General features: G+C 34.5%; 1 protein-coding gene across 2 annotated transcripts in view; it reads left to right on the top strand.

The window, feature by feature from the left end:
• The window catches only part of KLHL1 (kelch like family member 1), a 460807-nt gene that overhangs the window by 357423 nt on the left and 89287 nt on the right, over positions 1–14097 (top strand). For both annotated transcript variants that reach the window (XM_065902214.1, XM_065902213.1), the window contains one exon: positions 2506–2730. In XM_065902214.1, coding sequence (XP_065758286.1) covers positions 2506–2730 — 225 coding nt within the window. The remainder of the gene's footprint in view (positions 1–2505; positions 2731–14097) is intronic.

Here is a 14097-nt window from a genome sequence, read left to right as displayed (position 1 = left end):
ATTGTGAAGGGAATTAAGGTTGATAATTAGCTGACCTTAAATAGATTGTTCTACATTAACTCAAATTAAATCGGGGTGAGCCTATTATAATCACAAGAATTACTGTCAGAGAAACACTATGTTGCGGGCCCTGAAGATGGAAGAAGTCACAAAGAACTTGTGAGGCCTAAGCACCACTTCTCTAGAGCCTCCTGAAAGAAAGAGCTGCAAAACCTTGATTTTAACACAAGATCTAATTTGAATGCTTGACCTTCAGATCTAAGAGATAATGTGTGTTTGTTAAGCTGCTAATTTGAGATTTTTTTACAATAGTCATATTAAATGTAAACAACTTTTAAATATTACATAATGAATATAGGAATGCATTCCTAATTCTGATGTAGTTACTTTAGGATAAAAATACATAGGTTACATTTGAAAACTGCAGTTAGAGGAAAATCTCTGTAGAAATAAAAAATCCTGCCATGTGTTGAGGTTTAAGACATACCTAGTTTGCTTGAATGAGACTTTGAATCTCAAATCAAGTTCTCAATTTCCCCTTTGAATAGCATCATCTTTGGCTGTTCAGAGGCCATTAACTTCACATATTTTCAATGATTTTTCTCTTAGAAAGATGACTATACTTTAGATTGCCTGCAGAAAATTTGATGAAGATTTTGGAGATTAAGAAAATAATTGTTCAGACATTTATTTCCTTGTATACCCAGATCTGCAAAATAAGGGTTTCTTGTCAATGGATTAATTATGATTAGGTTACACTGTTTCTTCTGTCATGATTTGTCAAGAGTTAGTCACAAGAGAGAGGCATTTGCATATAACATACAACTCAGTTTTGAGACATTCATGGCATTCTAGTGCTATTAAGCTTTGAGAATTCAGATGACCTTGAAATTGTTTAAAACTTTAGTTCACCTTGGAATTTCAATTTTTATGTATTTGAATAAAAGTTTTAATATAAAACATAAAAAGAATCCACCTACAATGCAGGAGATCTGGGTTCAATCCCTGGGTTGGGAAGATCCCCTGGAGAAGGGAAAGGCTATCCACTCCAGTGTTCTGGCCTGGAGAATTCCATGGACTGTATAGTCCATGGGGTCACAAAGGGTCGGACACAACTGAGAGACTTTCACTTTCATAATAAATATACTTAAGCATAAAATAATCTGATTTATTTAAATAATATTTTATGTTAACCAACTGTATCAAATGACTTTTATGAATATTAAAGTTCATTTTTACTCTAACAATGTTAATAGTACTATAATACTTCATATTTAACTGTATGAAAATTAGCTCATGTATTTAATAATATCAGAAAGCCAGATTTAATTCATTCTAACTCAGTGTTTATATTATTACTGTTTTGTCACTTTTGAATAAAAATTGAGCATAAATTACACCATTTTTACTTCAATTATTAGAACTTTTCCTGCCAAATTGTTTATATTTGTTTAGTTCATTGCTTCTTAGGTTCTATGAGACCTCTGAAGAATGTCTTCCTAGCTTGCAAACTTGTAATAAATTACAAGCAAAATAATTTTTAGTGCATAAGTAAAAGTACACAAAATGTTGATGTGTAAATGTAGGGATATTTAAGCATTAAAGATGCAACATTGATGAATATGAGTAAACATTATGGTGAAACACTGAAGCAAGATCAGTGTTTACTGGCTTATAATTTATCACATAAACATTTGTGAATTAGTTCAAGGTAGATATTTTTAATGTGAAATCTTTAACTGGATCCCTTAAAACATATGTCATCAATGATTTAACCTGTTCTTTCAATTTCAATTTTGCTACTCAGATTCACTGCATTTCTCAAACTTATACATAAAAAGCTTTTAGGAAAGATAAGCTATTTTATTTAGATTATAAATAGTTGATAAGGATAGGAGATCATTTTATGTGTCTAAATTTTATTGTTATTCCCTGGATGCATTTTTTTAAAAAAATAAGATTTAAAATAAAAAGCAAAACTGACATTTGTTTGCATATCTTAAAGTTGACTTTTAAAACTCTGTTATTTAAAACATAAGACAAATTTTAAAGCAATTTGGTAAAGAATTTGCTAAATTCTCTTCACCCTCAGAAATTATACAGATAGCATGTGTAACTTAGTTATTTAAAAGATCTTTAATATATTTCTTTATAGGCTAGGCTTATGTTACATTTTTATAATAAACAATGATAAAGGGAAGCTATAAAATTCACAAAACTGTCATGCTAAATAATGATTCCATTGAGTCAGTAGTTTAGCATGAGATCATTATATAATTCAAATAAGCTGAACATTTGTGTCTACTTTAATCATTAACGTCTTCTCTGCCAAGAAGAGAAAATAAGGTACTTAAATTACCACTCCCTTTGTTTTCTTGCCATCTTTTTCTTCAAGAAAAGTGAATGTGACAAGAATGTTTTCACATCCTAATTTGTGCAGTGTCTTGGGAAGATTCTTTTTTGGATTCATAGTAAACAGTGACTCTTTGATTTATGTTTTCTCAGGAGCTACAACCATAGAGAAATATGACCTCAGAACAAATTTGTGGATCCAGGCAGGAATGATGAATGGCAGGAGATTGCAGTTTGGTGTGGCTGTTATTGATGACAAACTCTTTGTAATTGGAGGTCGAGATGGCTTGAAGACATTGAACACTGTTGAATGTTACAACCCCAAAACCAAGACTTGGACTGTTTTACCACCAATGTCAACACACAGACATGGTCTAGGTAAGATTCTTCTTTATTGATATCATTTTTGGAAAGTGTTTTATTGAAAGTTAGAATGTGTGTTCAAATATAGTATTACTTAGATCAATTATCATTAACAAGGTAAGCTGTGAACTAATTTGGAACATATATCTATACATATATATATATGCTGATGTATATATGTGTTGATATATATATGAACATATAGATAGATAGATAGATAGATTCTTGACATTTTCCTGTGGTGACCAATGTACATTAAACTGTTAAAAGAGTGATGTTAAATATGCCAAGATGAAATTTCCTTGGTTTCCATCACTGGATGAATGGAAAAAGAAAATGTGATATATATACATGATGAAATATTGTTCAGCCATTAAGAATAAAGAAATCTTGCCATTTGCAACAACATGGATGGGCTTTGAGGGAATTATGCCTAGTGAAATAAGTTAGACAGAGAAAAATAACCATATGATCTCACTTACCTATGGAATCTGGAAAAAAAAATCATGAATATAGAGAAAAGATTGGCTGTTGCCTGAAGCAGGGTTTTGAGAGTGGGTGAAATGGGTGAAGGAACTCAACATTAGAAGTTTCCAGTTATAAAATGAGTAAGTCATGGGGATATAATGTACAGCATGGTGACTATAATTAATAATACTATATTGCATATTTGAAAGTAGTAAGAGAATGGATCTTGAAAGTTCTCATCACATGGGGAAAAATTACAACCATATGTCAAGATAGATGTTAACTGAACTACTGTGGTGATCATTCTGCAAAATATACAAACATTGAATCATTATTTGTACAGTAAACTAAGGTGCTATATCAATTGTACCTCTTTTTCTTAAATAAATAAAAGCAAGGGCTTGTAAAAAAAATGTATCTAGATGAGTAGGCCTCAGTTATTCCAGTTTTCAAAGTATGATACTCATACAGCATGTAATATTCATCTACTATGAAGAGAAAATGCAGAACTATCATGGAAAGACCAGAGTAATACAGTGTGGAAGAAGAAACAGTTAATGTGAATTGAGAAAGCAATTAAGGTGGTTTTCTGTAGCATTAGTGGATAGTCAAATCTAGTTATATCTTTCTATTTAATTGATTCCATCTTGAAAAGTCCATGGGGAGAGGGCAGAACAGATTTAGGAAAAGAGTGACTCATCAATAGGCACCAGAAGTCAATATAACAGGATTCAACTGATCTCCACTAGGGAGTAACCTGGAGATAGGGTGAACCGTATTTGGATTCAGAAGTTCTGGGTGTGAGTTTTCAGTCTGTCATTGGATATTGGCTTGATTTGGGGCCAGCAGTTAAACTATGAGCCTTCATTTCTTCATTTGCCACCATTTCAAGGTTATGAATTAGATTGAAATTGGATGATGATAATGAATGCAAAATCACTTGTAAATTATAAAGTCCTCAACAAATATTTGAAAAAGAGTAATATAATATAGATCCTGAATTTGTGTTTCTCATCCTGTGGATTGTAAGGAGTCCTAGCTAGTTTTTTGAAGACCTGAAATATATCAGATAGTTGACTAAATACATTTAGTATATTAGTACATCTAATATACATTAGAAAGATATTGAGGTCTAATTGCAAATTTACTGATCCAGACTTTCCTAGGAAAGCAAAATCATAGAGCATTTAAAAAACAAAAATTAATGGTAGTTTAACTATAAGGTCTTCAGCTCTACATTCTAATTCATATCTGCCATCATCTAAGACAAACTATAAAAATAGCTCTGAACTAAAACCACTTACCTTTTTGTTCTTCTGATTTACCTCCAATTTTATCAGTTTTCTGATTTTTATTTTATTTGCCATAGTTAGTAAATGTCTTGCTTTGTGATATTCAGTGCGATTACAATATTGCCCATGTATCCCATATTATACCCCAAGTGGCAAGAAGCTAAAGTAAAATTTTAATACAAAATAAAAACTCAAAATAGTTGACCTATATAGCTTTCTCCCACCTAGATTTGTTTGAAAAAACTCCTTACATGATTATATTAGAAAGCCACATGAGTTCTTTGGCTGTTAAGTTGAAGATGTGGTCAGAAACATTTCACAGCTATCAATAAATGAAGATTGATTCTTCTGCTGGATAAAATAGCAAAACTGTATTCCTGTTAAGTCTGTGATATCAGGGAGTAATGCATCTCTCTAGGAAATGAAACTAATTAAGACCACAATTGCCTCAACATGCTGAGTTTTTATTTTAGCATTATGTCTGTGAAACACATAGTTTTATAAATCATGTCTTCTTTCCCACAACATTTATTTTGTATGAAATTGAATAAGTCATTCTTACAATACACTGTTTTCTGGTAAGTAGTTTTAGGAAAAATTGATAAAATAGTTAAATAGCTATTGTTGATTATGGATTTTCTATACGCCATGCTTTGTGTTGTATGTTAAATAATGATAGGGTTTGTTTTTGTTTGCTTAGTTTTCAACTAAGATAAAATTAAGTGTTAAAGTGTAGAATTGAGTACTTTTGAGTCTATTCACAGAGTTATGTAGTCATCACCACTATCAAACTTCAAAATATCTTTATCATTCTAAAAAGAAATCCTGTAATCAATAGCAGTCACTCACCATTGTCCCATCTGCCTGGCCCCCTTAGCAAAAATTAAACTATTCTCTGTCCCAATGAAATTGCCAACTCAAGATGATTTATTTAAATAGAATCATATAGTTTGTGGTTTTCTGAGTTGTTTCCACTTTTTGATTATTATGAATAAAGCTACAATAAACATCCATGTATATAGTTTTGTATGAATATATATGTTAAATTCTGTTCGATATGTACATATTAGACAAGTTGTTGAATTACATTGTAGCTCCATCTTTAAATTTTGGAAGAACTAGCAAGCTATTTTCCAGAATGGCTGTTCCATTTTCCATCTCCTCAGCAAAATATGAGGGTGCCAATTTTTCCACATCCTTGGCAACACTTGGTACTGTTTATTTTTTTTCTATTATAATGATCACAATGTATCTCATGATTTTATAGAAATTTCTCTAATGAATAATTTTGAGAAATATTTCATGTGCTTATTGACCATTTGTACCTTCTCTGGATAAATGTATATAACTTTTCTTCAGGCTATTTTTTTCTTTTATTGTTCACTTTGTATTCTATATATGAGTGTTCTATCAGATATAACATTGCAAATATTTCATCTCATTCTATGGGTTCTAATTTAACTTTTTGATAGGATCCTTTGAAGCACAAAAACTATTGACTTACTAAAGTTAAGTTTATTTTCTTTTCTTTTGTTGCTTCTGCTTTTGTTGGAGTATAAGAGAAAAATATTGTCTAATTGATGGTCATAAAATTTATGCTAATGTTTTAGAAATTTTATATTTTTAAGTCTTAAATTTAAAAACATAATCTATTTATTAATATGATGTGACCTGATAGTTCAACATCATTTTGCATGTTGTTTCACTGTTCTTTGTTAAAAAAAAAGAAAAAACTTTCTTTTCCATTGAGTTATCTTGGTGCATCATCAAAAATGTATTGGCCATAAATATGAAGATTTATTCATAGACACTCAGTTCTACTTTATTAATATCCTTGCCTATACTTACACCAATACCACACTGCCTTGATTACTGTAGCTTTGTAACAAGATTTGAAATTGGATAATGTCAGCCCCTTGACTTTTGTAGGACTGTGTTTAATAGCCACATATTTGTTGTTGTCATACAAATTGCATATTTATACATCCATCTCAATACAGTTTTAAAATTATTACTTTATGCAGATGTCTTTGTAATGACAGGAGAAAATAAAATGTTATAAATTATTAAAAATACAGCTGTTACCTTCATAGAGCTCTTTACTCTTCTTGTGAATTTATGTTCCTATCTAAAAATGTCTACAGCCTGACTCAAAGGACCTCTTTCAGGAAAGATCTACTAGCAACAAATTCCCTTTATGTTTTATTTATTTATTTTTAAAAATCTTGATATATGATCATTTCTCCTTTATTTTTAAAGGACATAACATTCTTAACAGTCTTTTTATGTTAGACTTTGAATATGCCATGCCATGTCTTCTGGTCTTCTTGATGAGAAATGAGATGTTAATCTTTTTGAGAATCCCTTGTGCCTGATAAGTTGCTACTCTTTTGCTACTTGTAAGATTTTCACTTTGACTTTTAACAGTTTGTAATATGCCTTTGTACGCCTAGTTTTGAGTTCATCCTACTTGTAGGTTCTTGAACCCAGCTATCTCCCAGCTCAGCTGAGCTCCTGGTAAGGCAGAGTTGTAAACTGACCACTGAAGTGTTGAAGGATTGCCAACATGAGCACTGAGCCCCTAAGCAAAGGCAAGTTTTCTTTCTCCTTTCCTCATAAAGGTCTTGGCAGAAGTGCCTGAAGAAGACCCCTTGCCAAGACTTAGACATCGATATCTTAGGATGAAAGATGCCTGGGACAGAAATGCAAATGTGTAAATTGCATGATCAGCTAGATAGTCTGAGTCCTTCACTGCAACTTTCTTGAAAGTTTGCAGTACTTTGGTTTTGCACCAAGATTGGTGTAGAGATAATAGCTTTCCCCTATGAGACCTGCCAAGTAAAGCCTTTGTAATAGCTTATGATCAAGTTTAAAACATCATAAGTAGATTTTTAGCAGGAGCTAGACTCTTCATGACTTATCTATCATCCCTGCTTATACCAATCCTCAAGGTCAGTTAGAGATGAGAACTTATTACCTTCACATTTCACCTGTGCATGTGCACATGACTTTTAAGAGTACCAGGAATATGTCAATCTTTTCAAATTTCTCCATAGACATCCTTTCCCCAGTTCTTCTGTTAAGTATTTTTGCTTGCTTGTTTTGTTTTTCAGCTTCTTGTTTGCTTTAACTGTTTTCACCACCTCAGGCTGCATTGACATTAAATAATTGCCACTGATTTTTTTTTTTTCTTCTTGACACACATCCTGGAGCATTCTCAGTAAGAAGAAGCCTTAATCAGGTGAAAGAAGAAACCCTTGCAAGTGTGGGTTTTCAGAGAACTACCAGACTCATCAGAATAATAACAATTTCCTAAGAAGGAGCTTCTGAGGAGTCTCCAAAATCTGTCCAGAGCTCTCCATTGGCTAATATGCTGTTAGATTTCATCACTACCTTGATCGTGAGGTTGTTGGTTTTCAAGATTAGTGCACAGTTAGGGGGTTCTTGGGACAAAACTGTAGAGCTCATTGATCTTATGTAGATTAAGCTGTTTTTATTTTTTCTTGAATAAATATCTTCAAATATTTAATACTTTTATTTCTCTTTCAGAGTTCTGATTTTGAAACATTTTGTCAGTATTGTCATTATCTTTTATTTTGTCATTGCTGCAGATGCCAACAATAGAGATGGTTTTTATGTGGGTACAGTAAGCAAAAACTGGCTCATCCATAAGAAAAGGAGTCTTTTGAAAACATAATGGCTACTAAAACTTTACAAATGACTTATATGGTCTAGCCATCAGCACAGGAAAACATTTTAAAAGCAATGAAAATAACACTGATGTTGGCCTTTTGTCAACTATGTTGGTGAACAATGACTCTTCAACATAGACGGTGAAGTTAATCACCCCAAGCTAAATGGACACATAAATAACAGAAAACATAAATCTTAAAACTTCAGGCTGTACACAAACAAACAAACAAAACAACAACTGAAAAACAAATAAACATAATGTTTAACTTATAAAATTGATTAGACATCCCGAAACATGGCTGAAATTAAGACAGGCTTGTTAATTCAAGTGAAAATGACAAGCCTTGGAAAGTCTGGTAAGGGCAAAAATGATTCCAGGAAAGGTACTGGGTGCCTCAACTGACATCGTTGCTTCTACTCTAGAGATCTGTGAGATAGCTCTGAGTCACTGACCTTAGCTTTTTAGTCAGGAATAAGAAATAACTCAAACTGTCATCATCTATCATGGTAGACAAAACTGCTTCAAATGGCCGATCATATGTGTGAACATTCTTAAAATAAGAAGGATATTCCTATTCAGAGGTAATGTGAAAAATATGTTCAATCTGTACTCGACATTTACTAACTGATTAAATACTCACAGTTCAGTTCAGTTCAGTTGCTCAATCATGTCCGACTCTTTGCGACCCCATGGACTAAAGCAGGTCAGGCCTCCCTGTCCATCACCAACTACCGGAGTTTACTCACTCATGTCCATTGAGTCACTGATGCCATCCAACCTTCTCATCCTCTATCGTCCCCTTCTCCTCCTGCCTTCAATCTTCCCCAGCATCAGGGTCCTTTCCAATGAGTCAGTTCTTCACATCAGGTGGCAAAATTATTTGAGTTTCAGCTTCAACGTCAGTCCTTCCAATGAATGTTAAGGGTTGATTTCCTTTTAGATTAACTGGTTTGAATTTCTTCCTGTCCAAGGGACTCTCAACAGTCTGCCACACCAGTTTCAAAGTATCAACTTCAATGCTCAACTTTCTTTATGGTCCAAATCTCACATCTATACATTTGTATTGGGAAAACCATAGCTTTAACTATAAGTATCACTTTTGTAGGCAAAGTGATGTCTTTGCTTTTTAATACGCTGTCTAGGTTTGTCATAGCTTTTCTTTCAAGGAGCAAATGTCTTTTAATTTCATGGCTACAGTCACCACCCACAGTGATTTTGGTATCCAAGAAAATAAAATCTGCCACTGTTTCTACTTTTTTCCCATCTATTTGCCTTGAAGTGATGAGACTGGATGCCATGATCTTTGTTTATTGAATGTTGAGTTTTAAGCCAGATTTTTCAGCCTCCTCTTTCACCTTCATCAGGAGGCTCTTTAGTTCCTCTTCATTTTCTGCCATTAAAGTGGCATCATCTACATAATCGAAGGTTGTTAATATTTCTCCTGATAATCCTGATTCCAGCTAGTGAGTCATCCAGACCAACATATAGCATGATGTATATAAGTTAAATAAGCAGCCTTGACCTACTCCATTCCCAATTTTGAACCAGTCCATTATTTCATGTCTGGTTCTAACTATTGCTTCTTGACCTGCATACAGGTTTCTCAGGAGGCAGGTCAGGCGGTCTGGTATTCCCATCTCTTGAAGAATTTTCCACTGTTTGTTGTGATCCACACAGTAAAGGCTTTAGTGTAGTCAATGAAGGAGAAGTAGATTTTTTTTTAATTATCTTATTTTCTATCATGCAGAGGATGTTGGCAATTTGATCTCATTTCTCTACCTTTTTTAAAATCCAGCTTGTACATCTGGAAATTCTTGGCTCATGTATTACTGATCCCTCACTTGAAGGATTTTGAGCATAATATTGCTAGCATGTGAAATGAGTGCAATTGTAAGGCAGTTTGAACATTCTTTGGCCTTGCTTTTCTTTGGGATTAGAATGAAAACTGACCTTTCCCATTCCTGTGGCCACTGCTGGATTTTCCAAATTTGTTGGCATATTGAGTGCAACACTTTAACAGCATCATCCTTCAGGATTTGAAATAGCTCACCTGGAATTCCATTACATCTACTATCTTTGTTCCTAGTAATGCTTCCTAGGGCCCACTTGACTTCACACTCAGGGGTCTAGCTCTAGATGAGTGACCACACTATCCTGGTTATCTGGATCACTGAGATCTTTATATGTACAGTTCTTCCATGCATTCTTGCTTCCTCTTCTTAATATCTTTTGCTTCTGTTAGGTCCATATCATTTCTGTCCTTTATTGTCCCATCTTTGCATGAAATATTCCCTCAGTAGCGCCACTTTTCTTGAAGTGATGTGTAGTCATTCTATTGCTTTCTTCTATTTCTTTGCATTGTTAACTTAGGAAGGCATTCTTATCTTGCCTCCTTTTCTCTAGAACTCTGCATTCAGATGGGAATATCTTTCCCTTTCTCTTTTGCCTTTCACATCTCTTCTTTTCTCAGCTATTTATAAGGACCCCTTAGACAACCATTTTGCCTTTTGGCATTTCTTTTTCTTGGGATATGGTTTTGGTCACCATGCAATATTATGAACCTCCATCCATAGTTCTTCAGTCACTCCAATCTACTCCCTTGAATCTATTCATCGCCTGCACTGTATAATCATAGGGATGTGATTTAGGTCATGCCTCAATGTCCTAGTGGTTTTCCCTACTTTCTTCAATTTAAGTCTGAATTTTGCAATAAGGAGTTCAGAATCTGAGCCAGAGTCATTTTTTGCATTGAAGAAGAGAGTATTTGCTATGGCCAGTATGTTCCCTTGGCAAAACTATGTTAGCTTTTTCCCTGCTTCATTTTGTACTCCAAGGCCAAATACACCAGGTATCTCTTGACTTCTTACTTCTGCATTCCAGTCTCCTCTGGAAAAAAAAAAAAGACATCTTTTTGGTGTTTGGTGGAGTTAATGGTGTGAGCAGGGTAGTGACCAGAGCCCTGAGTTCCTAATGTGGTGAGGCAGGAGGCTGTGAAGCACTTCTCGCCACCTTGCAGCAGGTGGGCTTGCCAGACCTGGACAATAACTCTGACGAACCAGAGGAGAGGAAAGATGGTGGCCATTTATTGGCCAGTGGTGGGCCATGTGGGTGGCAGAAAGTTCCCAGGGCAGCCAGCAGCAACAGTGAGGCCAAGGAGCCCTCAGCTCATGATCATCCTCCAACCTCAGCTCCAGCCTTCCCCGTACCCCCTTCCCAGAAAATCCGACAGGTCCTTTGGCCAGCCCCCACGTGGCAGGCTGACTGACACCCAGTGGCAAGTGAAGGTTTACATGCCCAAAGGCTAAAGAAGGACCAGCATTTGGACAACCAGGGTTCAGGGCATGCCTGTCCAGTTACAAACAGTGGCTGAAGGACATGTGCCTGGTAGTCAGGGCATGACAAAACATGGCCCACTGGAGAAGAGAGTGGCAGACCACTTCAGTATTCTTGACTCAAGAACCCCATGAACATAAAGAAGAGTAAAAAAGATATGACACTGGAAGGTGAATCCCTTAGGTCAGTAGCTGTCCAAAATGCTACTAAGGAAGGGCCCAGAAACAGCTCCGGGAAGAATGAAGTGGCTGGGCTGAAGTGGAAATGTTGCTCAGTTGTGGATGTGTCTGGTGGTGAAAGTAAAGTCCAGTGCTGCAAAGACCAATATTGCATAGGAACCTGGAATGTTAGGTCCATGAATCAAGGTAAATTGGGCATGGTCAAGCAGGAGATGGCAAGAGTGAACATCGACGTTTTAGGAATCAGTGACCTAAAATGGCCTGGAACAGGAGTTTTTAATTCAGATGACAATTATGTCTACCATGGTGGGCAAGAATCCCTTAGAAGAAATCGAGTAGCTCTCATAATCAGAAGAATCCAAGATGCAGTATTTGGGCACAAACTCAGAAATGACAGAATGATTTTGCTTCATTTCCAAGGCAAACCATTCAGTATCACAGTAATCCAAGTCTATGCCCCAACTACTAATGCTGAAGAAGATGAAGTTGAAGAGTTCTGTGAATACCTATGATACCTTCTAGAACTAACACCTAACACTATCATGTTTATATATTTTTAAATTTTTTTATTTTTTAATTAAGGCTCATTCTCTCATTTTATGTACACAAAGTAAAAGCCATGCACACAAGAATATCAGTTTAGTATCTGAGAGTCTGAAACTATTAGCGTGTTTGATTGTGAAAATTTCTATAGAATGAGTTTGAGTAATGATTCAACCAAGTAGTTCAGATTTGAAATACAGAGAATTAGATATAGACAAATGAATAAGTGTATGAGTAGGTAAAGAATTGACTAGATAGATAAAGTTCTGTGTTAATTTATATACATTTCTCAATTTCACTGAATGAAAAAGGGGAAAATGCTGATAGTGGTATGTTTGTTATTTTCATATCAATGATTTAGACATACTAAAATGATATAATTTGAACTAATAAATCAGGACAAAAAAAAAGTCTCTATATTCTGCCATTTAAGGATTATCTGTTTTATAGACTGGTCTCCCATTTAGCCTTCCTAGAAGGAAAGCCTTCTATGTATATAGACTCTAGGAACTTATTACTTAATATTATAGATTCATAAACTATCAAGAATTCCTGGAATATTTCAGGGATTAAAAGAGAGAGAAAAAATATACATAATGCAACTTCTCTGAAAACACAGACATGGTTCAGTTTTAATTAAAAACAAAAAAAAACAAAAAAAAAAACTTAAAATACCAAAAGTAAAAAGAACACAAATGTATTTGGTATTCTTTGCTAGTCACCAAAGATATTCAGTCTTAAAATAATCAGTTATATAAAAAGAGGGAAAAGCATAAAATTTTTTCAAATTTATGTTTGTTGAAATGAAATATTAAATAGAATTTTGAAAATAAAATAAAATTGGCATCACTGTCATCTTTAAAAATCAATGAGGAAATAAATTAAAATTATGGCAAAACATATGAGACAAATAATCAGAAAGTGTGATATTGTTATCCATGGTAATTTTAGAAAAAGAGTATTGAGAAAGTGAGAGACCAAAAAAAAAAAAAATGAAAGAATTTCTCGGAAGTATAACACATGGCCTCTGCTGACCTGAAGTAAATAGCCATATATTTCTCTAACAGAGGTGGGTTTACTGGGGCCAACAAAGAATTGCTATGGTGAGCTATGTGCAAGTTCCCACACAACAAATGAAGGAGAACATTTTTATGGAGGGGAAAAGGAAGTTGTAAAGAGTCTGTGACATTTTGTTTTCTGGATCTTTGCCAGGAAAGGAGAGGAGTCCTTCTGCTACTGTCTCAGAATCTGAGAGCTCCCCTTTCTGGTGTCCCAATTCTAGTTCATTGAAATTCCTATTTATCATTTTTTTTTTTTTTTACATTTTCCCATTTAATCAAAAACTTTTTTTTTTTAAATTCAGTGTTGATCAAGAGTCACATCTAGTTTCAGAGACCTTTTGTCCCTAATATCAGAAAGGACCTTTCCGAGGTGTACTGTCTTATCAGAAGGAAAGTGCACAGATTGGAAACCTATTATGATCACATTCGAGTAACAAAGCAGGGCTGGAGTCACTTTCCGTCTAAAGTCCATATATTAACAAGATCATCATCATTGGAGTTCATCTGAAGCATTACGTCATCATCATAAGTTTGGGAGACACATTTATGATAGGCCTTGCCTTGATAGCTTGAGGAAATTGTCTCCTCAGATGTTCTCTGTTCAGTTGTAGAAAATGTTTACTTTCAGGGTACCAGATAATGTGCAGTTCCAGTCAGTGTTCAGTGCTTTCTTTAGGTGTATCACATGAATCAAAGAACATTTTTTCTTGAAGTTTGCTGGCACAAGGGTTAGTTAGCAGTATTCAGAGAGTATGAAGAAAGTTTGGTATTTTCCAATTGACAAAATCTCCGGGTTGCAAGATGTAATGCTT

This window comes from Muntiacus reevesi, chromosome 11 (assembly GCF_963930625.1).
Source record: "Muntiacus reevesi chromosome 11, mMunRee1.1, whole genome shotgun sequence".
Lineage (NCBI taxonomy): Eukaryota > Metazoa > Chordata > Mammalia > Artiodactyla > Cervidae > Muntiacus > Muntiacus reevesi.
The sequence above is the reverse complement of the archived record's forward strand: the minus strand, read 5'-3'. Positions and strand labels throughout refer to the sequence as shown.